Genomic DNA, 26,543 nt, shown 5'->3' with positions numbered 1-26,543 from the left:
TCGGACAAAGTCAGCATGGATTTGTGAAAGGAAAATCATGTCTGACGAATCTCATAGAATTTTTTGAGGATGTAACTAGTAGAGTGGATAGGGGAGAACCAGTGGATGTGGTATATTTGGATTTTCAAAAGGCTTTTGACAAGGTCCCACACAGGAGATTAGTGTGCAAACTTAAAGCACACGGTATTGGGGGTAAGGTATTGGTGTGGGTGGAGAATTGGTTAGCAGACAGGAAGCAAAGAGTGGGAATAAACGGGACCTTTTCAGAATGGCAGGCGGTGACTAGTGGGGTACCGCAAGGCTCAGTGCTGGGACCCCAGTTGTTTACAATATATATTAATGACTTGGATGAGGGAATTAAATGCAGCATCTCCAAGTTTGCGGATGACACGAAGCTGGGTGGCAGTGTTAGCAGTGAGGAGGATGCTAAGAGGATGCAGGGTGACTTGGATAGGTTGGGTGAGTGGGCAAACTCATGGCAGATGCAATTTAATGTGGATAAATGTGAAGTTATCCACTTTGGTGGCAAAAATAGGAAAACAGATTATTATCTGAATGGTGGCCGATTAGGAAAAGGGGAGGTGCAACGAGACCTGGGTGTCATTATACACCAGTCATTGAAAGTGGGCATGCAGGTACAGCAGGCGGTGAAAAAGGCGAATGGTATGCTGGCATTTATAGCGAGAGGATTCGAGTACAGGAGCAGGGAGGTACTACTGCAGTTGTACAAGGCCTTGGTGAGACCACACCTGGAGTATTGTGTGCAGTTTTGGTCCCCTAATCTGAGGAAAGACATCTTTGCCATAGAGGGAGTACAAAGAAGGTTCACCAGATTGATTCCTGGGATGGCAGGACTTTCATATGAAGAAAGACTGGATGAACTGGGCTTGTACTCGTTGGAATTTAGAAGATTGAGGGGGGATCTGATTGAAACGTATAAGATCCCAAAGGGATTGGACAGGCTAGATGCAGGAAGATTGTTCCCGATATTGGGAAGTCCAGAACGAGGGGTCACAGTTTGAGGATAGAGGGGAAGCCTTTTAGGACCGAGATTAGGAAAAACTTCTTCACACAGAGAGTGGTGAATCTGTGGAATTCTCTGCCACAGGAAACTGTTGAGGCCAGTTCATTGGCTATGTTTAAGAGGGAGTTAGATATGGCCCTTGTGGCTACAGGGGTCAGGGGGTATGGAGGGAAGGCTGGGGCGGGGTTCTGAGTTGGATGATCAGCCATGATCATAATAAATGGCGGTGCAGGCTTGAAGGGCCGAATGGCCTACTCCTGCACCTATTTTCTATGTTTCTAAATCCCAAGCAACTGAAATAAGATGACTGGATTATGATCTTTGTGGACACTGCAGAGCTATTCAGTTGTGTTAATAAAAATTTCAAACTTCTTAAACACAGTTACTTAAGAAAGTATTGTTGGAGCTGCGCTAGATGAGGCAAATGGTATTCTGTCACTAACTATCTTGTTGAGCCTTGATTTTGAAAGAGGTGAGTTATTCACTGCAGGAATAATTGGAATTGGTTTGTTATTATAATATACCAAAGATATGGTGAAAAACTTAGTTTTGCAAGCCAAAACTTGTAGATAATTTCAAAACATGGGCTTATGGAGGTAGTACAAACGAAAAGCAATAACAGAATGAGGAAAAGCCCAGCCTCTGATTTGGTCTTATACCTAGTGTATTTTTGTCATTGATTCTATAAAGGTTTTTGTCCAAGGTGACCCAAAGGACACTAATGATAAGTAACTTGATGTAGGTAATGCCATTCCATTTCAAAGGTAAATTGTGAACCTCCCTCTTGATGGAGACGGTAATTGCCTGTAATATTCGAGGCACAAATACTTCTTGTATTTATCAGCTCATGCCTGAATTTGTTTTGGGTTTACTACATGGTGACAGGGACAGTTTCATTTTGGGAAGGCTAGCATATAGAAATGAACATATGAAATTATCGCTGAAAATCCCCTCTTCACGTGTATGGGGAAAGGTAGGTTATTTATAAAGAGCTAAAAGTATTTGGGCCTAGAATATTGTTGTAGGATGAATATGGCTTGAACATTGACTTTCAACAATCACAATCAACTTTGGGTAAGTTGTTGTCAACTATTGGAGAGTAATTTCCCCGTTTTCTATAGATTTCAACTTTAGAGCCCATTCATGCAAAACTCAGTAAAATGTTAGCATTCCTATATATTAATTTTTCTTAATGTGACTAATTCCTCAGGCATCAATTCGACATTTTAAACCTGTCAAACATGGACATAGAAAGGATGTTTCCAGTACTAGAGAAGTCTAGGATCAAAGGGGACAGCTTCATAGTAGATGGCTATCCCTCTAGGAGGAAGAATTTCTTTGGTCAGAGGGTGGGTAATCTGTGGAATTCATTGCTACCGGCGGCTGTGTAGGCCAAGTCATTAGATATGTTTAAAGCAGAGTTTGATAGGCTCTTGATTAGTGAGGGTGTCAAAGGTTGTGGGGAGAACACAAGAGAATGATGGTGAGCTTCTCATTTTTCCTCATAAAGCCTCTGTATCCTCCACAAAGCTCATATGGTCATCTGGTTTTGTATCATAAATAAACTTAATCCCTTTATTCAAATCATTGATACAAACTGTGAAAGCTAGGCCTCCAGGGACAATCCTTGCATCACTCCAATGTGCTTCTTCTTTGTACTGTTTGCAGCTCAGTGATATCTTTCCTACAGTAGGGTAACAAAAACTATACACAGTACTCCAGGTGCAGCCTCACCAATGTCCTGTACAACTACAATATAACTTCCTAACTCCTGTACTCATTACCCGGACTGATGAAGGTCTTCTCACTGTCTAACTGTAATGCCTTTGACTAGTCCTACTTTTTTTCCACATGACTTAGAACGTAGGACAGAGAAATCTACAGCACATTACAGGCCCTTCAGCCCACAATGTTGTGCTGACCATGTAATCTACTCTAGAATCTGCCTAGAATTACCCTTCCACATAGCCCTCCATTTTTCTAAGCTCCATGTACCTATCTAAGAGTCTCTTAAAAGTCCCTACTGTATCCGCCTCTGCCACTGCCACCAGCTGTGCATTCCACACACCCACCACTCTGTGTGAAAAACTTACCCCTGACATCTCCTCTGTACCTACTTCCAAGCACAAGGGCCATATCTAACTCCCTCTTAAATATAGCCAATGAACTGGCCTCAACTGTTTCCTGTGGCAGAGAATTCCACAGATTCACCACTCTCTGAGTGAAGAAGTTTTTCCTAATCTCGGTCCTAAAGGGCTTCCCCTCTATCCTCAAACTGTGGCCCCTCGTTCTGGACTTCCCCAACATCGGGGACAATCTTCCTGCATCTAGCCTGTCCAATCCCTTTAGGATCTTATACGTTTCAATCAGATCCCCCCTCAATCTTCTAAATTCCAACGAGTACAAGCCCAGTTCATCCAGTCTTTCTTCATATGAAAGTCCTGCCATCCCAGGAATCAATCTGGTGAACCTTCTTTGTACTCCCTCTATGGCAAAGATGTCTTTCCTCAGATTAGGGGACCAAAACTGCACACAATACTCCAGGTGTGGTCTCACCAAGGCCTTGTACAACTGCAGTAGTACCTCCCTGCTCCTGTACTCGAATCCTCTCGCTATAAATGCCAGCATACCATTCGCCTTTTTCGCCGCCTGCTGTACCTGCATGCCCACTTTCAATGACTGGTGTATAGTGACACCCAGGTCTCGTTGCACCTCCCCTTTTCCTAATCGGCCACCATTCAGATAATAATCTGTTTTCCTATTTTTGCCACCAAAGTGGATAACTTCACATTTATCCACATTAAATTGCATCTGCCATGAATTTGCCCACTCACCCAACCTATCCAAGTCACCCTGCATCCTCTTAGCATCCTCCTCACAGCTAACACTGCCACCCAGCTTCGTGTCATCCGCAAACTTGGAGATGCTGCATTTAATTCCCTCATCCAAGTCATTAATATATATTGTAAACAACTGGGTTCCCAGCACTGAGCCTTGCGGTACCCCACTAGTCACTGCCGGCCATTCTGAAAAGGTCCCGTTTATTCCCACTCTTTGCTTCCTGTCTGCTAACCAATTCTCCACCCACACCAATACCTTATCCCCAATACTGTGTGCTTTAAGTTTGCACACTAATCTCCTGTGTGGGACCTTGTCAAAAGCCTTTTGAAAATCCAAATATACCACATCCACTGGTTCTCCCCTATCCATTCTACTAGTTACATCCTCAAAAAATTCTATGAGATTCGTCAGACATGATTTTCCTTTCACAAATCCATGCTGACTTTGTCCGATCATTTCACCGCTTTCCAAATGTGCTGTTATCACATCCTTGATAACTGACTCCAGCAGTTTCCCCACCACCGACGTTAGGCTAACTGGTCTATAATTCCCCGGTTTCTCTCTCCCTCCTTTTTTAAAAAGTGGAGTTACATTAGCCACCCTCCAATCCTCAGGAACTAGTCCAGAATCTAACGAGTTTTGAAAAATTATCACTAATGCATCCACTATTTCTTGGGCTACTTCCTTAAGCACTCTAGGATGCAGACCATCTAGCCCTGGGGATTTATCTGCCTTCAATCCCTTCAATTTACCTAACACCACTTCCCTACTAACATGTATTTCGCTCAGTTCCTGCATCTCACTGGACCCTCTGTCCCCTACTATTTCTGGAAGATTATTTATGTCCTCCTTAGTGAAAACAGAACCAAAGTAATTATTCAATTGGTCTGCCATGTCCTTGCTCCCCATAATCAATTCACCTGTTTCTGTCTGCAAGGGACCTACATTTGTCTTTACCAGTCTGTTCCTTTTAACATATCTATAAAAGCTTTTACAGTCCGTTTTTATGTTCCCTGCCAGTTTTCAAACATAATCTTTTTTCCACTTCCTAATTAAGCCCTTTGTCCTCCTCTGCTGAACTCTGAATTTCTCCCAGTCCTCAGGTGAGCCACTTTCTCTGGCTAATTTGTATGCTTCTTCTTTGGAATTGATACTATCCCTAATTTCTCTTGTCAGCCACGGGTGCACTACCTTCCTTGATTTATTCTTTTGCCAAACTGGGATGAACAATTGTTGTAGTTCATCCATGCAACCTTTAAATGCTTGCCATTGCATATCCACCGTCAATCCTTTAAGTGTCATTTGTCAGTCTGTCTTAGCTAATTCACGTCTCATACCTTCAAAGTTACCCCTCTTTAAGTTCAGAACCTTTGTTTCTGAATTAACTATGTCACTCTCCATCTTAATGAAGAATTCCATCATATTATGGTCACTCTTACCCAAGGGGCCTCTCACGACAAGATTGCTAATTAACCCTTCCGCATTGCTCAAAACCCAGTCCAGAATAGCCTGCTGTCTAGTTGGTTCCTCGACATGTTGGTTCAAAAAACCATCCCGCATACATTCCAAGAAATCCTCTTCCTCAGCACCTTTACCAATTTGGTTCACCCAATCTACATGTAGATTGAAGTCACCCATTATAACTGCTGTTCCTTTATTGCACACATTTCTAATTTCCTGTTTAATACCATCTCCGACCTCACTACTACTGTTAGGTGGCCTGTACACAACTCCCACCAGCGTCTTCTGCCCCTTAGTGTTACGCAGCTCTACCCATATCGATTCCACATCTTCCCGGCTTATGTCCTTCCTTTCTATTGCGTTAATCTCTTCTTTAACCAGCAACGCCACCCCACCTCCCCTTCCTTCATGTCTGTCCCTCCTGAATATTGAATATCCCTGAACGTTGAGCTCCCATCCCTGGTCACCCTGGAGCCATGTCTCTGTGAGCCCAACTATATCATAATTATTAATAACAATCTGCACTTTCAATTCATCCACCTTATTACGAATGCTCCTTGCATTGACACATAAAGCCTTCAGGCGCTCTTTTACAACTCTCTTAGCCCTTATACAATTATGTTGAAAAGTGGCCCTTTTTAATGCTTGCCCTGGATTTGTCGGCCTGCCACTTTTACTTTTCTCCTTTGTACTTTTTGCTTCTACCCTCACTTTACACCCCTCTGTCTCTCTGCACTGGTTCCCATCCCTCTGTTGTGAACTAACCTCCTCACGCCTAGCCTCTTTAATTTGATTCCCACCCCCCAACCGTTCTAGTTTAAAGTCACCTCAGTAGCCCCCGCTAATCTCCCTGCCAGGATATTGGTCCCCCTAGGATTCAAGTGTAACCCGTCCTTTTTGTACAGGTCACGCCTGCACCAAAAGAGGTCCCAATGATCCAAAAACTTGAATCCCTGCCCCCTGCTCCAATCCCTCAGCCACGCATTTATCCTCCACCTCATCGCATTCCTACTCTCACTGTCGCGTGGCACAGGCAGTAATCCCGAGATTACTACCTTTGCGGTCCTTTTTCTCAACTCCCTTCCTAGCTCCCTATATTCTCCTTTCAGGACCTCATCCCTTTTCCTACCTATGTCATTGGTACCTATATGTACCACGACCTCTGGCTCCTCATCCTCCCACTTCAGGATGTCTTGGACACGATCAGAAATATCCCGGACCCTGGCACCAGGGAGGCAAACTACCATCCGGGTCTCTGGACTGCGTCCACAGAATCGCCTATCTGACCCCCTTACTATCGAGTCCCCTATCACAACTGCCCTCCTCTTCCTTGCCCTACCCTTCTGAGCTACAGGGCCAGACTCTGTGCCGGAGGCACGGCCACTGTCGCTTCTCCCGGGTAAGCTGTCCCCCCCCAACAGTACTCAAACAGGAGTACCTGTTGTTAAGGGGCACAGCCACCGGGGTACTCCCTATTACCTGACTTTTCCCCTTCCCCCTCCTAACCGTGACCCACTTGTCTGCCTCCCGTGGCCCCGGTGTGACCACCTGCCTGCAACTCCTCTCTATCACCTCCTCACTCTCCCTGACCAGACGAAGGTCATCGAGCTGCAGCTCCAGTTCCATAACGCGGTCCCAATTGAGTTGTCTTTGTGAGGACAGGCCTTAGGGTTTGATTCACCTGTTTGAGGAGAAACAAACTGATGAAGGTCGAGCCATGGATGTGGTGTATACAGATTTTGTAAGGCATTCGACAAAGTTCTCCATGGTAATTTCCCTGTAGGATACTTGGCTGCGTGGATTCAGAATCAGCTTGTCCACAGAAGGCAGAGGGTGGTTGTAGATGGAGGGCATTCTGCCTGGAGGTTTATCGCCACTAACGTTCCACAGGAGTCAGTTATGGGACCCCCTACTCTTTGTGATTTTTATAAGTAACATAGATGGAATTGTGAATTAGTATGCAGGTGACACGGTTTGGTGATGTTATGTGTAGTGATGGCTGTGATAGGTTACAACAAGACTCCCAGCCTCCCGGACGGCCACATCTGTGTTGAGCTGCAGCTCCTTAGGGACCAGATTAGGGAACTGGAGATGCAGCTCGATGACCTTCGTCTGGTCAAGGAAAGTGAGGAGGTGATAGAGAGGAGCTATAGGCAAGTAGTCACACCGGGGCCTCGGGAGACAGATAAGTGGGTAACAGTCAGGAGAGGGAAGGGCAAGAGTCAGAAACTAGAGAGAGTACCCCTGTGGCTGTACCCCTTGATAAGTACCCCAGTACTCCTGTTTTAAGTATTGTTGGGCGGAACAGCCTACCTGGGGGAAGCAACAGTGGTCGTGCCTCTAGCACTGAGTCTGGCCCTGTGGCTCAGAAGGGTAGGGAAAGGAAGAGATTGGCAGTAGTGATGGGGGATTCTATAGCTAGGGAGGCAGACAGGCGATTCTGTGGATGCAGGAAAGAAATATGGATGGTAGTTTGCCTCCCAGGTACCAGGGTCCAGGATGTTTCTGATCACGTCCACGATATTCTGAAGTGGGAAGTTGAACAGCCAGAAGTCGTGGTACATGTTGGTACCAATGACATAGGTAGGAAAAGGGAGGAGTTCCTGAAAACAGACTACAGGGAGTTAGGAAAGAAGCTGAGAAGCAGGATCTCAAAGGTAGTAATCTTGGATGAGTGAGGTGGAGGATAAATGTGTGGCTGATGGATTGGAGCAGGTTGAGGAGGGACTTAATAGAGGTATTTAAAATTATGAGGGGGATAGATAGAGTTGACGTGGATAGGCTTTTTTCCATTGAGAGTAGGGGAGATTCAAACAAGCAGACATGATTTAAGAGTTGGGGGCAAAAGTTTAGGGGTAACATGAGGTGGAACTACTTTACTCAGAGAGTGGTAGCTGTGTGGAACGAGCTTCCAGCAGAAGTGGTAGAGGCAGGTTCAATATTGTCATTTAAAGTTAAATTGGGCAGCTATATGGAGAGGAAAGGAATGGAGAATTATGGGCTGAGTGCAGGTCAGTGGGACTAGGTGAGAGTAATCGTTCAGCACAGACTAGAAGGACGGAGATGGCCTGTTTCCGTGCTGTAATTGTTATATGGTTATATGGTTATTACAGAGACTTGGATGACTGAGGGGCAGGAATGGCTACTTAGAATGCTAGGCTTTAGATGTTTCAGAAAGGACAGGGAGAGAGGCAAAAGAGGTGGGGGAGTGGCACTGCTGATCAGAGATAGTGTCAAGGCTGCAGAAAAGGAGAAAGTCATGGAGGAATTGTCTTCTGTCTGTCTGTAGGTGGAGGTTAGAAACAGGAAGGGGTCAATAACTCTACTGGGTGTTTTTTATAGACCACCTAATAACAACGGGGACATAGAGGAACAGATAGGGAGACAGATTCTGGAATGGTGCAGTAATAACAGGGTTGTCATAATGGGGGATTTTAATTTCTTAAATATTAATTAGCATCTGCCTAGAACGAGGAGTTTAGATGAGGTGGAGTTTGTTAAATGTGTTCAGGAAGGTTTCTTGACACAATATGTAGATAAGCCTACAAGAGGAGAGGCTGTACTTGATCTGGTATTGGGAAATGAACCTGGTCAGGTGTCAGGTCTCTCAGTGGGAGAGCATTTTGGAGATAGTGATCATAATTCTATCTCCTTGATGGGAACAGACAAATTAGGAAAGTGTTTAATTGGAGTAAGGGGAAATATGAAGTTATCAGGCAGGAACTTGGAAGCATAAATTGGGAACAGATGTTCTCAGGGAAATGTGCGGCATAAATGTGGCAAACGTTCAGGGGACATTTGCATAGCGTTCTGCACAGGAACATTCCAATGAGACAGGGAAAGGATGGTGAGGTACAGGAACCATGGTGTACAAAGGCAGTTGAAAATCTTGTCAAGAAGGAAAGCTTATGAAAGGATCAAAAAAACTAGATAATGATCGGGGTCAAGAAAATTATAAGGCTAGCAGGAAGGAGCTTAAGAATGAAATTAGGAGAACCATGAGAAGGCATTCTACAAGTTTGTGAAGAGCAAGAGGATAAAGCGTGAGAGAACTTTAGGGGAGAACCAGTGGATGTGGTATATTTGGATTTTCAAAAGGCTTTTGACAAGGTCCCACACAGGAGATTAGTGTGGAAACTTAAAGCACACGGTATTGGGGGTAAGGTATTGGTGTGGGTGGAGAATTGGTTAGCAGACAGGAAGCAAAGAGTGGGAATAAACGGGACCTTTTCAGAATGGCAGGCGGTGACTAGTGGGATACCGCAAGGCTCAGTGCTGGGACCCCAGTTGTTTACAATATATATTAATGACTTGGATGAGGGAATTAAATGCAGCATCTCCAAGTTTGCGGATGACACGAAGCTGGGTGGCAGTGTTAAGGATGCAGGGTGACTTGGATAGGTTGGGTGAGTGGGCAAACTCATGGCAGATGCAATTTAATGTGGATAAATGTGAAGTTATCCACTTTGGTGGCAAAAATAGGAAAACATTATTATCTGAATGGTGGCCGATTAGGAAAAGGGGAGGTGCAACGAGACCTGGGTGTCATTATATACCAGTCATTGAAAGTGGGCATGCAGGTACAGCAGGCGGTGAAAAAGGCGAACGGTGTGCTGGCACTTATAGCGAGAGGATTCGAGTACAGGAGCAGGGAGGTACTACTGCAGTTGTACAAGGTCTTGGTGAGACCACACCTGGAGTATTGTGTGCAGTTTTGGTCCCCTAATCTGAGGAAAGACATCTTTGCCATAGAGGGAGTACAAAGAAGGTTCACCAGATTGATTCCTGGGATGGCAGGTCTTTCATATGAAGAAAGACTGGATGAACTGGGCTTGTACTCGTTGGAATTTAGAAGATTGAGGGGGGATCTGATTGAAACGTATAAGATCCTAAAGGGATTGGACAGGCTAGATGCGGGAAGATTGTTCCCGATGTTGGGGAGGTCCAGAACGAGGGGTCACAGTTTGAGGATAGAGGGGAAGCCTTTTAGGACCGAGATTAGGAAAAACTTCTTCACACAGCGAGTGGTGAATCTGTGGAATTCTCTGCCACAGCAAACTGTTGAGGCCGGTTCATTGGCTGTGTTTAAAAGGAAGTTAGATATGGCCATTGTGGCTACAGGGGTCAGGGGGTATGGAGGGAAGGCTGGGTTCTGAGTTGGATGATCAGCCATGATCATAATAAATGGCGGTGCAGGCTCGAAGGGCCGAATGGCCTACTCCTGCACCTATTTTCTATGTTTCTATGTTTCTATGTAGAATAGGACCAATGAAGGGTGACAGTGGAAAAATGAGTACGGAACCGGAGGAGGTAGCAGAGGTACATAATGAATACTTTGCTTCAGTATTCACTGCAGAAAAGGACCTTGGCGATTGTAGCGATGACTTACAGAGGACTGGAAAGCTTGAGCTATAGACATTAAGAAAGGTGATGTGCTAGAGCTTTTGTAAAGCATCAAGTTGGATAAGTCACCAAGACTGGATGAGATATACCCTAGGCTACTGTGGGAGGCGAGGGAGGAGATTGCTGAGCCTCTGGCAATGATCAATATAGTATTAATGGTAAGACTCTTGGAAGTGTGGAGGATCGGCGGGTTCTTGGGGTCTGAGTCTATAGGACACTCAAAGCTGCTGCGCAGGTTGACTGTGTAGTTAAGGCAGCATATGGTGTATTGGTACTCATCAACCGTGGGATTGAGTTCAAGAGCCAAGAGATAATGTTACAGCTATATAGGACCCTGGTCAGACACCACTTGGAGTACTGTGCTCAGTTCTAGTCACCTCACTACAGGAAGGATGTGGAAACTATAGCAAGGATGCAGAGGAGATTTACAAGGATGTTGCCTGGATTGGGGAGCATGCCTTATGAGAATAGGTTGAGTGAACTTGGCCTTTTCTCCTTGGAGCAATGTAGGATGAGGGGTGACCTGATAGAGGTGTACAAGATAATGAGAGGCATTGATTGTGTGATTAGTCAGAGGCTTTTTTCCAGGGTTGAAATGGCTAACATGTGAGGGCACAGTTTTAAGGTGTTTGGAAGTAGGTACAGAGGAGATGTCAGGTGAAAGTTGTTTTTTTTTAAACACAGAGAGTGGTGAGTGCATGGAATGGGCTGCAGGCGACGGTGGTGGAGGCAGTTACAATAGGGTCTCTTAAGAGGCTCCTGGATAGGTACATGGAGCTTAGAAAAATAGAGCTGGGCTAAGAAGTGGCCATTGGAGTTCAATCCAGAAATACATGAAGTGCTTCACTTTGGGAAGTCAAACTTGATGACAGAGTACAAAATTAATGGCAGGATTTTTAGTAGCGTGGAAGAACAGAAGGATCTTGGGGTCCATGTCCATAGATGCTTCAAAGTTGCAATGCAAGTTGGTAGGGTGGTTAAGCGTATAGTGGTTGGCCTTTGTTAGTTGGGAGATTGAGTTCAAGAACCCATGATGTAATTTTGAGGCTCCATAAAACTCTGGTTAGACCACACTTGAAGTATTGTGATGAGTTCTGCTCACCTCATTGTAGGAGGGATACGGAAGCTTATAGAGAGTGCCAAGAAGTTTTACCGGGATGCTTCCTGGATTAGAGAGCATGTCTTGTAAAGAAAGGTTGAGCAAGTTGGTACTTCTCTCTTTGGAATGAAGGAGGATGAGAGGAGATTTGATAGAGGTGTACAAGACGATAAGAGCTATAGATGAAGTGGACAGCAAGCATCAGAGTGGCAATGGCTAATATGAGAGGACATAATTTTAATGTGATTGGAGGAAAGTAAAAGGAGGATGTCAGAGGTTGTGGTTTTTTTAAATACACGGAAAATGTTGAGTGCATGGAACACACTGCCGGGCATTTATAAAAGACATTTATAAGACTCTAAGATAGGTGAATGGAGGGTTATAGGAAAGGGAAGGTTTATTGATCTTGGAGCAAATTAAATGCCAGCACAACATTTTGGATTGAAATGCCTGTACAGTACTACAGTGGCATACAAAAGTTTGGGCACCCCTGGTCAAAATTTCTGTTACTGTGAATAGCTAAGCCAGTAAAAGATGAACTGATTTCCAAAAGGCATAAAGTTAAAGATGATACATTTCTTTAATATTTTAAGTTTACAGTTCAAAATAACAAAAAAGGAAAAGGGCCCGAAGCAAAAGTTTGGGCACCCTGCATGGCAGTACTTAGTAACACTCCCTTTGGCAAGTAGCACAACTTGTAAATGCTTTTTGTAGCCAGCTAAGAGTCTTTCAATTCTTGTTTGGGGGATTTTCACCCATTCTTCCTTGCAAAAGGCTTCTAGTTCTGTGAGATTCTTGGGCCGTCTTGCATGCACTGCTCTTTTGAGGTCTATCCACAGATTTTCGATGATGTTTAGGTCAGGGGACTGTCAGGCCCATGGCAAAACCTTCAGCTGGCGCCTCTTGAGGTAGTTCATTGTGGATTTTGAGGTGTGTTTAGGTTCATTATCCTGTTGTAGAAGCCATCCTCTTTTCATCTTCAGCTTTTTTACTTCCAGAATTGCTTCCAGAATTTGCTGGTATTTAATTGAATTCATTCATCCTTCTACCAGTAAATGCTCCCCTTGCCACCGGCTGCAACACAAGCCCAAAGCATGATTGATCCACCCCTGTGCTTAACAGTTGGAGAGGTGTTCTTTTTTCTCCAAACATACCTTTGCTCACTGCGGCCAAAAAGTTCTATTTTAACTTCTCAGTCCATAGGACTTGTTTCCAAAATGCATCAGGCTTGTTCCTTTGAACCTTTTGAATAGAACTTTTTGGCCACAATGAGAAAAGGTATGTTTGGAGAAAAAAAAGTGCAGAATTCCATGAGAAGAATTGGATGGTCTTAGTGCCTGAGGTACCCTGAAGCACATCTCAAAGTTTCACTTTTTGTCAAAGTATACAACTCTGAAGTTCTCTTTCTCCAAGTACCACGAAACCGAGAAAAAGAACTACAACATGCTCATCAACCCTCCAATCCCCTCCCCCACACAAAAAAAACAAGGATTGGCAAAAAGTACAGAATATTAAAAAAAACTATAAGACCATAGTCCAAGTCCATATCCAAACGGCAGAAAAACCTGGGTAAGGTTGTAAACCGATTTGTATGGTCTCAGAAAGTGAGATGGATTATTCATAATATGCCAAGAGAAGGTTCTCACTGCAATAAACTAAAGTTTATCTTACACCAGAGCAGTGCATTTCCTCTAGGTAGAGATACTGAGGCCACAAAGATTATTCAGATGTCTGAAGCCAGTTGAATTCCCCTAGTACTAAGATCCTAAAGGGATTGGACAGGCTAGATGCAGGAAGATTGTCCCCGATGTTGGGGAAGTCCAGAACGAGGGGCCACAGTTTGAGGATAGAGGGGAAGCCTTTTAGGACCGAGATTAGGAAAAACTTCTTCACACAGAGAGTGGTGAATCTGTGGAATTCTCTGCCACGGGAAACTGTTGAGGCCAGTTCATTGGCTATATTTAAGAGGGAGTTAGATATGGCCCTTGTGGCTACGGGGGTCAGGGGGTATGGAGGGAAGGCTGGGGCGGGGTTCTGAGTTGGATGATCAGCCATGATCATAATAAATGGCGGTGCAGGCTCGAAGGGCCGAATGGCCTACTCCTGCACCTATTTTCTATGTTTCTATCTTCTGCAGTTGCAAGGGAAAGTGCCCTAAGAGCGTAATGGATGTAGGTCTTAATGGAAGAGCGAACTAGGGTATACAGAGTGATTAGTTCCTTCGTAATGCTGGGTGAGGAGGGAGAAGATGTGTTTGGTGGTAACAACTTTAAAATGGCAGATGTTACACATGATGATGCTGTGAATCTGGTGACTAGTGAAGTACAAGATGATAAGGGGGAGAAGGGTCAAATAAATGCTGAAAATGCAACAGCTGCAATTGAGAGTTTTGTCATGGTTGAGGAAAAGAGTAAGACATAAGCACTGGTGTGAAAGGTGTCGATCACCAGAACAGATACAATAGAGCCTAGGGGACAATGGGGGTGATTTTCCAAGAAGGAATCTGGGAGATGGTGTCAATTATTATTGAATTGACTTTATTTCTTACATCCTTCACATACATGAGGAGTAAAATTCCTTACGTTTCATCTCTGTCTAAATGTGCGATCAAAGTAATTTATAAGAAATAGACCAGTCAATGTAACATAGAAATACACTCAAATCAGTGTGAGTTAAAGGTTGGAGGTGGGGGAGCCCACTCTTACCACTTTCTGGCGATCTGACAGGAAGTCCAGGATCCATCTGCACAAGGCAGGGCTAAAGTCGAGGTCTCTGAGCTTCCTGTCGAGCCTGGATAGAATTATGGTGTTGAATGCTGAACTGTAGTCCAAGAACAACATTCTCACATAAGCATCCCTCTTCTCCAGATGTGTAAGGCCAGTATGTAGAGCTGTGGCTATTGTGTCATCTGTCGATTGGGTGTGTCAGTAGGCGAATTGTAGGGGGTCCAGTTTGGGTGGTAGCAAGCTGCAGATGTAATCCTTGACCAGCCTCTCAAAGCATTTGCTTATTATTGAGGTGAGTGCGACAGGAAGCCAGTCGTTCAGGCACGTTACTTCGTCTTTTTTGGTACAGGGAGAATGGTGGGTAATTTGAAGCAGGAGGGCACTCTACACTGGGAGAGGGAGAGATTAAAAATATCTGTAAACACACCTGCCAGTTGTGCTGTGCACATCCTGAGTACTCAGCCTGGGATGCCGTCCAGTCCAGCAGCCTTGCAACGGTCCACTCGTTGGAAACATCTGCATACCTCAGCCTCAGAGATGACCAGGTTGCAGGTTGTAGCGGTGACTTTCCTTGGAGGCTCAGAGTTAGCAACATCGAACCAAGCGTAAAAGCAATTGAGCTCATCTGGGAGAGAGGCCGCGATGTTGGTGACACCACAATGTCTGGCTTTGAAGTCTGCGATGGTATGCAGCCCTCACCATAAGTCACGTGTGCTATTCGTTGTGAATCTTGACTCAAGCATGTCCCAATATTGTTGCTTTGCAGTCTTGATAGCTCTGCTCAGATCATAGCTGCTTTTCATGAGCTCCTGATTGCCGGCAATGTAAGCTCTGTGTCGCGCGGTTAATTGCTCACAGGGAACTCTTGATCCAAGGTTTCTGGTTTGGGAAGATCCTGACCAACTTCTGGGGAACAACAATGTCAATGCGCTTCCGGATGAAGCACATGACTCCATCTGTGGACTTAGAGACACCCTGATCATGGAAGACATTCCAGTGGACATCAGCAAAGCAGTCCTGCAGCATGGAGGCCAACAAGATAGCTATTGGAGTGTGTCAGTTTTGGATGGATATGTCATTTATCTATCATCTGAGATTAAAGTAGAAAAGTTGAGAAAGGAAAGAGTAAGAGGCAGCCCTTGTGAAAATGAGAATGTACCGTATAGCTTACATTATAATAAGGGACTACTTTATGTTTTAGTAACACGTTGTTGCATGCGCTATTAGGCGCGTATGTGTGTGTAAAAGTTCGGACCCTACCAGTAAAGAACCATGAAACTTAGTTCCCCTCTCCAGCTTTTTTATTAATAACTTAGTTGTGTAAACAGGCCACATACACAACAGAGAACAAAGTGGAAATTTGCAGCAAAGGAAGGTAATTTTTCAGTTTGGTTTGAGATCTAGAAGTTTAAGAAATACATCAATTTACCAAATTTGGACTGAACAAAATCTATTCCAAATATTGCATGCAAAAACCACTGTAGCTTAGAATCATATGACTTTCCATAGCCATATCTTTGACTTGGAGAAAGTTAGAGGATTTAAAAAAGGAAGTAGTGAATGAAAGAAGCTCATCTTGGCAGATGAGGGGAGTGGTGGTGGGGGACTGGTTGGACCTCTGTTCATGGAGAATGTACCCCTTAACATCCTGTTAAGGAATGAAGGTGTGAAGGGCCTGAATATCCATGGTGTAAATAAAGCATCTGCGACTCGAAGCTGAAGACTGTCAAAGTGTCAGACAGCATCAGAGCTTCCATGGGCTGAAAATGGGGGGAAAATGAACAATGGGTACAGAATAGAGTTGAAGTATGAAGAAATAATGTTCTTGGAGTAAGAACAGTCTGAAAGCAGGGGTCTACAAGGACAGCCTTTAACATGCATTTTTATTCTTGATTTATTGTAGTGTTCTGCACAATGTGGTCTTGGCCAGCAGATGAGAACAGTTCAATGTCTTTCGTACACTGGCCAGCCATCTACTGAGTGTCCTGAAACCCTTCGACCACCCTCAATGCAACAGTGTGAGAGTAAATGTGACACTACTCCTATCACCAATGCAGAAGGCAAGTACTTAAAAATATACAGCTTGAGTGGGTGACATTTCAGGAATGAGTCTTTTGGGATCTCTTCATTCTGAATTGTTTCAAGGATTTTTGTATACGTTCCCTGGTGCTGTAACTTTCCAAGTTGTTCCAGTGCGGTGTGCTGCTTGCTGTTTGAATGCCGGATCAATTAATAATGCCAAAAAAATGATCTGTCAGGTTAAAACCACAGAATTTGCGAACTTCAGGCCCTTCCTACTATTTCAAAAGAATCATACTTGCGTAGAAATTTGTAAATAAGCAGCAGATTTACGTCGCTTGACGTAAGCTTTTTTTATTACAAGTGTAAAGAAATTGGTCATATCTACTTATAAAGGTCAGGCCATTCAAGGATATAATTTGAAGACATGCACAATTTTGATAGATCATTTCACCATATAAATAACACCCAGATTTTGACAGGGAGCATGAAAAATAGTGTTGCTACTCACCAAGCCACATGCAAGATTGGTATTTATAAGGAAACGATCTGAACCAGTAGATTGTTTTCATCTTGAGTAACTGGCAAAGTCAGCTTCTTCTATGCTCCTTACTTAGTGTTAAATATGGTACTTGGTTTTGGAGCATATCAGGCATTTGCAGTCAAAATCAGTTCCTTGCAATAAATCAGTTTTTAAAGAATTTGAAAGAAATATCTGTATGTTTTCTCAATTGATGACAGAAGTGAGGTTACATTTATTTTAACCACTTGTGAAAGTTTATACCAGTGAAAGACATGATGTTGAACTCAGCATCTGTTTGAATTCTTGAGTTGTACTTTTGAATTACTGTATTTTTTTGAAGCCAGACTTTGAAGGATTGCTTCTGTTAAGTGTAATGTTACATTTACTGTTGAGACTATACTGTAGTACAAACACCAATAGTCCAACCACGGCTACAGTGGATGAAATACAGTTCTGTACCATTTCTTTTAAAGTACGTGTGTGGCTGCAGGATCCAGACAGTCCAAGGTCATCTGAAACCTGAACCAAAATGGCATTTTAATCATTTTTCATGCAGTTTCAAGTTCTTTTGTAGTTTATGTAGTGTGTTAAAGCACCCCTCACAGTAGCTGCAAGTACTTGCCATTTAGTATTTATTGTTTTGACCGTAATGTATATCCTTGGTGCATTCCACATCTGTAAGTCAAGACATGGATATTTCTTACAATTCATTGATTCCAGATGAAGTATTATTTTAACCAATGGCTAGGCAAATTTCACAGAGAACATTCTTCTCATGGTTATAGTACATTTTGCAAAACCATATCATTAAACAAAGGTAAACTATGAACGTCATAAATCTAAAGTAAAAACTGGAAATGGCGAAAATAAGCATTGCTGTAGTCAGTATCTGAAGGAGAAATATTAATTAATCTACTGGAAAGAATCCTTCATCTGGCTGATAAAATGACAATTTTCTAAAGAAGTTAATTTTAACATTGTTTTACAGTTGTATTTTTACAGATTATGAAATTGTAATGTGTTTTCAATATAGTTAGACTAAGCCAATATCATATTTTCAAAAGAACATGTTTGACAGATTTTTGGAAACCATAATATAAATTTTCTGTTTATGACTAACCAGAAGTTCTCATAGCAACAAATTATAGGATAAGTGCCAGTGAAAATTTGAGTTTGATGGAAGCATGATTCAGAGAGAGAGTACTGGAATGTTTTAAATGTAGCTCTGACCTGTGCTTTCCTAAAGTGAGTTCCTCTCGATGGGTACAGATCCAGAGAATTTGTCCATATGCGTACCATATGAGTGCCACAGTAGCATACCGGTTAGAGCGACGCTATCACAAGTGGGGGTAGCAGAGTTCAGAGTTCAATTCCAACGTTATCTGTAAGGAGTCAGTACGTTCTCCCCGTGGAATGGCTGGATTTCCTATGGGTGCTCCAGTCTCTTCCCACCTTTTAGAGGCGTACCGGTTAGTAGATCAATTGGTCATTGTAAATTGTCCTGTGATGAGGCTAGAGTTAAGTCAGGGGTTACTGGGTGGCGTGGCTCAAAGAGCTGGAAGGGCCTATTCTGCTCAGTATCTCAATTAATAAGTAACCCATATGAATGATTATATATGAAAAAGTGGTTTCTGCAATGCTAAAAGAAACACTGAGAAAAATCCCACATCAGTTCATTAAAAGTTTAGTTCTTCCATATTGGAAGATGTGGGATGTTTCCAGTAGAGATATGTACATCTTGGCAGTGAGATAATTTCATATCTATACTCAGTGTTATCAATTTTTTTACTTCATAGAATGCAAAGATGTGAACAAAGTGGCTTACTGCCCACTGGTGCTGAAGTTCAAGTTCTGCAGCAGGGCGTACTTTAGACAGATGTGCTGTAAGACCTGCCAAGGACACTGACCCAAAGCAAGCCTCGTTAATTCTATCATGGAAAATGTGCCTGCCCTGAATTCAAAAAGGATCGGGATTTGATGTCCCACAAACTCTACCCTGTGGAAATTGTAACCACTGGTCAGCTTCAGCTGACAATAATTTGCTGTTATTTTAACTTCTGTGAAGTGGGATTTTTTTTTAAACTAAGGTGCTGGACACAGAGTGGAGGAGATGCCAGTTCTAAGTTTTCTGCTCAGCAACATGAAAAACACTCAGCTGTTAAGGACACGCACGTTCACTTGAACAAATTGAATAGTTGGTTCATCTCCAGGGACCAGAAAGTTAATGTAATATATATTGGACCTAAATAAGAGAGAACAGTTTGTATATGTTCAAAAGCTGATAAAGCAGAAAATAATAATTATGTGAGCTTGCCTAGCTAAATAAAAACTCTGAAAGATATGCTTTCAACACACTTTAGGAACAATTACAATTATTTATCTCTCACAACAGTGACCAAAAGAAGTTTTATAGTATCAACAGATAAGTTATTTAATAAAAACCAAAAATGGAACAGATTTTTTCTGTACATGGTGCTACATTTCTAGTCCTTTCCACTAAAATTCCTATTTTCAAAACTATGTGGTTTAAAAAGACGATACCCCAACACTGGAAATCTGAGTCAGATTTGCTCCATTTAGTAAATGAAAGTGAATTGAAAAATTATTCCAGTAAGGCTATTGAGTGCATCCAAATCAATGAAGGTTTCTTGCTGCCAACCAGACATTGAAGTTTCAAACTTAAGTGTACAAAGTAATTTTAACACTTTTTAAATTTGCTATGTTTTTCAACAAATTAAAGGCAAACATGGCTGATAATTTACCATTGTGAAGTAAGGGAAGGCAGAGATTTCTCAGCCATTGCCCTCCCAATCTAAAAGATGCGCAGAGCCTGAAATGTACTGCTCTAACTGCCCTTGTTTACACCACTGGTTTTGGAATGGCTTTGTCCACACAGGCATCTAGTTTCTTAAACCAGGCTCCGTTCAAGCAGTTCTGGTTGAGACCACCATGCTAGGTATAACACACAGACTATCTGCTTTGAAATGAGACACACCTATCAAAAAAACTTGCAATAAAAAAAATGCTCCAGGTGCTTTTCTATTTCAAAAGAGGAAACCCTTGTTTCAAAATCATTTTTGTGCTGCTGTCGAGATAAATGCAGCCAAAGAATATTTGGAAAAGAGAAAATATGAATGATGTTAGAAGCTTTAGTAGCACTACTCTCAGTAGGAGTATTAGCAATACATTATGTTTAGATTTGACAATGTATTGTTTACCTGAAATAATATTTAAATGTGAAACCACATAGTATTTGTACACTAAAGGTAAAACCAGACATGATTCCAAAGCCCAGTGCTTGCAAAGTAAATGGCCTAGCTTGATTAAAGACTCAATATGGAGGTAATAAAAGAGGATACTTGTTCATATTACTATAGTACTTGAACACTTGCAAGCTGCAGCAAGTACTTAATGAATGTGCATTTGTGTTGAACTGTGCCTCTTTTGTCTAGTGCAATGAACCTATCGTAAGTGAGAATATTTGTAAATCATTGTGTACAAAATCCATTAACATGCAAAACAGGGCACTTTTCATCAGTTAAGTGAGATTCTGTAGATTTTGAATGAAACAAATTTTTAGTAGAGTACATTTATTTTCATTTCAAAGGAATTATTTTAAAGTAATTTTCGTGAAAAATGTGATTCTTTAAAATAAAGAAAACTAACTAGCTAATTACACATCAGCTAAAATACTTAATCAGCAAGGATGTGATTTGTTACACAACAATGTACAAGTTAATAATTTCCTCTAATGGCATCTTGCACAGGAAATTGTCATTTTGCATATTTTTATGAAGTCATATGTACGAAAAAAACCTTTTCAGATGTACAGTAAATGCAGAGCAACATAAGTTTTTGACAATCTATATAGGATGTTGTGCTGCACACTCAGTCATAATCATGAAAATCTTGTCTGTCACCTACTACCTCTGGACAGTATTTTTAAACTGCTTTCTTCTATAATACAACTGGCCTTGCCAATGAGGTGCTTGTTCAAATGCCTATAATTGGACTTGCTTACAAACTAGTTCCATATATTGGACATCATCTTGAATAAAACTAATCAGTCTACCTTGGTGCTGTCATGCCTTGAGAAATCTGAGCTATCATAAAGGGAACAGTGTTGCTATGACAATCCCAAGAACCAGTGCTTAATACTCCAGGGCATGACTCTTTTAATCAATAAATATTTCACTTTAACAAAGAACTATGATTAACTAATTCCTCTTTACCTCAGATTATGTATTAACATTGCAAGACTTGTTTCCATGGATTGGTTTGTTTATTGTTTTGTGGTACTGGTGCTATATTACAAGGGAGTTGAATGCACATATCTACACTATAAGAGAGCACTGACAGTGGAATTAATGCAACTCCCTCAACCTCTATTGGATAACATTATCAAAGGGAAAAGGATACAAAAAACAAATTAATAAACCAAGAAAATAAATTTTCAACTGGGACCCAAATAAAATGGACAGAAATTAGATCAGAAAGTGTTTAAATAGCACAGTTTATTGCTGCTGCTACCTTGTAGCCACCTTAATATCAAAGACTGAATCCTTTGTAGTTCTCAAGCTGATAACAGTTAATTGTTTAAACTGTAAAGGAATTTGACAGGCCTGCCATACTGAGAAGAACACTACTTTGTAGCCAGTACAATGAAGAGCCCAAGGCAGACACTACAGTATTATCAGCATCTGGTCATATAGACTAAGAAAGGGCTTGTTCACAGAAATACCCCCAAGGTGCATACTTCATGGAGCGGTACATTTAATTATGGACTCTATTAATCACTGAATGTCACATAAATATCCTTATCCAGAATGGAACTAGCATTGTATTATTGTGATTAGTTGCTTATATTTTACATTCAGTATTAATGTGGTACACTGTTATTAAATATTTCCTTTTTGGTAAATTATATGCTAATTTATTGCCATGTTTCATGACACTTGTTCTCCATTCATTTCACTACGTATATTGAAAGTTAATGCTGAATGCAGTGAAATGGTGTTCTGTATTTGTGACACAGGACTGTTTTTCTTTGGTAATTTAAAACAATAAAAGTGCAGCTTCTAAACCTAGAAACAGTTTTGTTTCCTTGTTGCTTATTTAATAGATCAATTCTATAAATTGTCTGCTGGATAATATAAACTTGTAATATATATGCATATTCAATACAGTGGTATGCAAAAGTTTGGGCTCCCCAGTCAAAACGTCTGTTACGGTGAATAGCTAAGCAAGTAAAAGATGAACTGATTTCCAAAAGGCATAAAGTTAAAGATGACACATTTCTTTAATATTTTAAGCAAGATTACTTTTTTATTTCCATCTTTTACAGTTTCAAAATAACAAAGAAGGAAAATGGCCTGAAGCAAAAGTTTGGGCAACCTGCATGGTCAGTACTTAGTAACGCCACCTTTGGCAAGTATCACAGCCTGTAAACGCTTTCTGTAGCCAGCTGAGAGTCTTTCAATTCTTGTTTGGGGGATGTTCACCCATTCTTCCTTGCAAAAGGCTTCTAGTTCTGTGAGATTCTTGGGCTATCTTGCATGCACTGCTCTTTTGAGGTCTATCCACAGATTCTCGATGAGGTTTAGGTCGGGGGACTTTGAGGGCCATGGCAAAACCTTCAGCTTGCGCCTCTTCAGGTAGTCCATTGTGGATTTTGAGGTGTGTTAAGGATCATTATCCTGTTGTAGAAGCCATCCTCTTTCATCTTCAGCTTTTTTACAGACGGTGTGATATTTGTTTCCAGAATTTGCTGGTATTTAATTGAATTCATTCTTCCCTCTACCAGTGAAATGTTCCCCTTGCCACTGGCTGCAACACAAGCCCAAAGCATGATCGATCCACCCCTGTGCTCAACAGTTGGAGAGGTGTTCTTTTCATGAAATTCTGCACCTTTTCTCCAAACATACCTTTGCTCATTGTGGCCAAAATGTTCTTTTTTAAACTTCATCAGTCCACAGGACTTGTTTCCAAAATGCATCAGGCTTGTTTAGATGTTCCTTTGTAAACTTCTGACTCTGAATTTTGTGGTGAGGATGCAGGAAAGGTTTTCTTCTGATGACTCTTCCATGAAGGTCATATTTGTGCAGGTGCCACTACACAGTAGAACAGTGCACCACCACTCCAGAGTCTGCTAAATCTTCCTGAAGGTCTTTTGCAGTCAAACGGGGGTTTTGATTTGCCTTTTTAGCAACCCCGTGAGCAGTTCTCTTGGTAAGTTTTCTTGGTCTTCCAGACCTCAACTTGACCTCCACCATTCCTGTTAACTGCCATTTCTTAATTACGTTAGGAACTGAGGAAACGGCTACCGGAAAATGCTTTGCTATCTCTTATAGCCTTCTCCTGCTTTATGGGCATCAATTATTTTAATTTTCAGAGTGCTAGGCAGCTGCTTAGAGGAGCCCATGGCTGCTGATTGTTGGGACAAGGTCTGAGCAGTCAGGATATTATAAAGCTATGAAATTTGCATAACCTGGCCTTTCCTAACAATGATTGTGAAGAAGCCATAGCCCTAACAAACTAATTAAGGTCTGAGACCTTGGTAAAAGTTATCTGAAAGCTCAAATCCCTTGGGGTGCCCAAACTTTTGCATGGTGCTCCTTTCCTTTTCTTCCCACTCCGAAATTGTACAAAACAAAAATAATACACTAATGTTGCTTAAAATGTTGAAAAGAATGTTTCATCTTTAACTTTGACGTTTGGAGATCAGTTCATCTTCTACTCACTTAACTATTCACAGTAACAGAAAATTTGACCAGGGGTGCCCAAACTTTTGCATGCCACTGTATATACTGTATGTTCTGAAGCAACTATATAAAAATAGACTTCATTTGCAGGGTCTTGTTAAAATCAGATCTCTTGTTAAAATCAGCTAGAATCTGGATCTTGTTTTCTCATTTACAGTATGATCCTGTAGAAAAAAAACATATCCTGACCTTCTGCAATATATATCATGGTTCTGTACATGTAATCTAAATGGTTGCAAAAAATATTTTTCATCTTAATGCAGTGTAGTGTATCTGATAATTTGTTATGCTGCTATTGAAACTGGAACATTTACATCAAATATCCTGAAGGAATTAAACACATTTTCAATTTGTATAAGACCTAGGCTCTTACACTGCAAACGCAAATTATTTTGATCCTGATTTTACTGCCATTTTGCTTGTTTGCAGAAATACATTTCTTTCATTGAATTAATGTTTTGAAAATATGTACTTCCACACTTACGTACGACAGTTGCAATTAGTTACATTCTACCAGGATACCGACAGCTGGCTTTCAAACATCCTCAAACAGCCTGAAGAATATTTGAATTTACTGTTGTGAGTATATAGAATTACAGAGTAACATTACACGGATACAAGCCCTTCAGCCCAGCAAGTACACAGAGCCCACCATCTCATCACAATTTCCTGCATTCAGCCTATATCCCTCTCATCTCACCCTCTCCAGGTATCTTTACAAGTGCTTCTTGAATGCATGCCTCATACACTTCTGGCAGCTCATTCCATATACTCTACACCCTGTGCATGAAAAAGGTCCTTTTAAATCTTGCCTTTATCACATAGAAACATAGAAACATAGAAAATAGGTGCAGGAGTAGGCCATTCAGCCCTTCGAGCCTGCACCGCCATTTATTATGATCATGGCTGATCATCCAACTCAGAACCCCGCCCCAGCCTTCCCTCCATACCCCCTGACCCCTGTAGCCACAAGGGCCATATCTAACTCCCTCTTAAACATAGCCAATGAACTGGCCTCAACAGTTTGCTGTGGCAGAGAATTCCACAGATTCACCACTCTCTGTGTGAAGAAGTTTTTCCTAATCTCGGTCCTAAAAGGCTTCCCCTCTATCCTCAAACTGTGACCCCTCGTTCTGGACCTCCCCAACATCGGGAACAATCTTCCTGCATCTAGCCTGTCCAATCCCTTTAGGATCTTATACGTTTCATAGAAACATAGAAACATAGAAAATAGGTGCAGGAGTAGGCCATTCGGCCCTTCGAGCCTGCACCGCCATTTATTATGATCATGGCTGATCATCCAACTCAGAACCCAGCCTTCCCTCCATACCCCCTGACCCCTGTAGCCACAAGGGCCATATCTAACTTCCTTTTAAACATAGCTAATGAACTGGCCTCAACAGTTTGCTGTGGCAGAGAATTCCACAGATTCACCACTCTCTGTGTGAAGAAGTTTTTCCTAACCTCGGTCCTAAAAGGCTTCCCCTCTATCCTCAAACTGTGACCCCTCGTTCTAGACCTCCCCAACATCGGGAACAATCTTCCCGCATCTAGCCTGTCCAATCCCTTTAGGATCTTATACGTTTCAATCAGATCCCCCCTCAATCTTCTAAATTCCAACGAGTACAAGCCCAGTTCATCCAGTCTTTCTTCATATGAAAGACCTGCCATCCCAGGAATCAATCTGGTGAACCTTCTTTGTACTCCCTCTATGGCAAAGATGTCTTTCCTCAGATTAGGGGACCAAAACTGCACACAATACTCCAGGTGTGGTCTCACCAAGGCCTTGTACAACTGCAGTAGTACCTCCCTGCTCCTGTACTCGAATCCTCTCGCTATAAATGCCAGCATACCGTTCGCCTTTTTCACCACCTGCTGTACCTGCATGCCCACTTTCAATGACTGGTGTATAATGACACCCAGGTCTCGTTGCACCTCCCCTTTTCCTAATCGGCCACCATTCAGATAATAATCTGTTTTCCTATTTTTGCCACCAAAGTGGATAACTTCACATTTATCCACATTAAATTGCATCTGCCATGAGTTTGCCCACTCACCCAACCTATCCAAGTCACCCTGCATCCTCTTAGCATCCTCCTCACTGCTAACACTGCCACCCAGCTTTGTGTCATCCGCAAACTTGGAGATGCTGCATTTAATTCCCTCATCCAAGTCATTAATATATATTGTAAACAACTGGGGTCCCAGCACTGAGCCTTGCGGTACCCCACTAGTCACCGCCTGCCATTCTGAAAAGGTCCCGTTTATTCCCACTCTTTGCTTCCTGTCTGCTAACCAATTCTCCACCCACACCAATACCTTACCCCCAATACCGTGTGCTTTAAGTTTGCACACTAATCTCCTGTGTGGGACCTTGTCAAAAGCCTTTTGAAAATCCAAATATACCACATCCACTGGTTCTCCCCTATCCACTCTACTAGTTACATCCTCAAAAAATTCTATGAGATTCGTCAGACATGATTTTCCTTTCACAAATCCATGCTGACTTTGTCCGATCATTTCACCGCTTTCCAAATGTGCTGTTATCACATCCTTGATAACTGACTCCAGCAGTTTCCCCACCACCGACGTTAGGCTAACCGGCCTATAATTGCCCGGTTTCTCTCTCCCTCCTTTTTTAAAAAGTGGGGTTACATTAGCCACCCTCCAATCCTCAGGAACTAGT

The 26,543-nt window shown here is 42.1% G+C and overlaps 1 protein-coding gene across 2 annotated transcripts in view; it reads left to right on the top strand.

Moving 5' to 3' along the window:
• The window catches only part of adamts6 (ADAM metallopeptidase with thrombospondin type 1 motif, 6), a 297,940-nt gene extending 275,769 nt beyond the window's left edge, over positions 1-22,171 (top strand). For both annotated transcript variants that reach the window (XM_063043008.1, XM_063043007.1), the window contains exons 24-25: positions 16,458-16,614; positions 18,893-22,171. In XM_063043008.1, the coding sequence (XP_062899078.1) occupies positions 16,458-16,614; positions 18,893-19,002 (267 nt within the window). In that variant the 3' untranslated portion in view covers positions 19,003-22,171. The remainder of the gene's footprint in view (positions 1-16,457; positions 16,615-18,892) is intronic.
• The last annotated feature ends 4,372 nt before the right edge of the window (positions 22,172-26,543 follow it).

This window comes from Mobula hypostoma, chromosome 3 (genome assembly GCF_963921235.1).
Source record: "Mobula hypostoma chromosome 3, sMobHyp1.1, whole genome shotgun sequence".
NCBI classification, from domain to species: domain Eukaryota; kingdom Metazoa; phylum Chordata; class Chondrichthyes; order Myliobatiformes; family Myliobatidae; genus Mobula; species Mobula hypostoma.
This window is presented reverse-complemented; position numbering and strand designations above follow the sequence as displayed.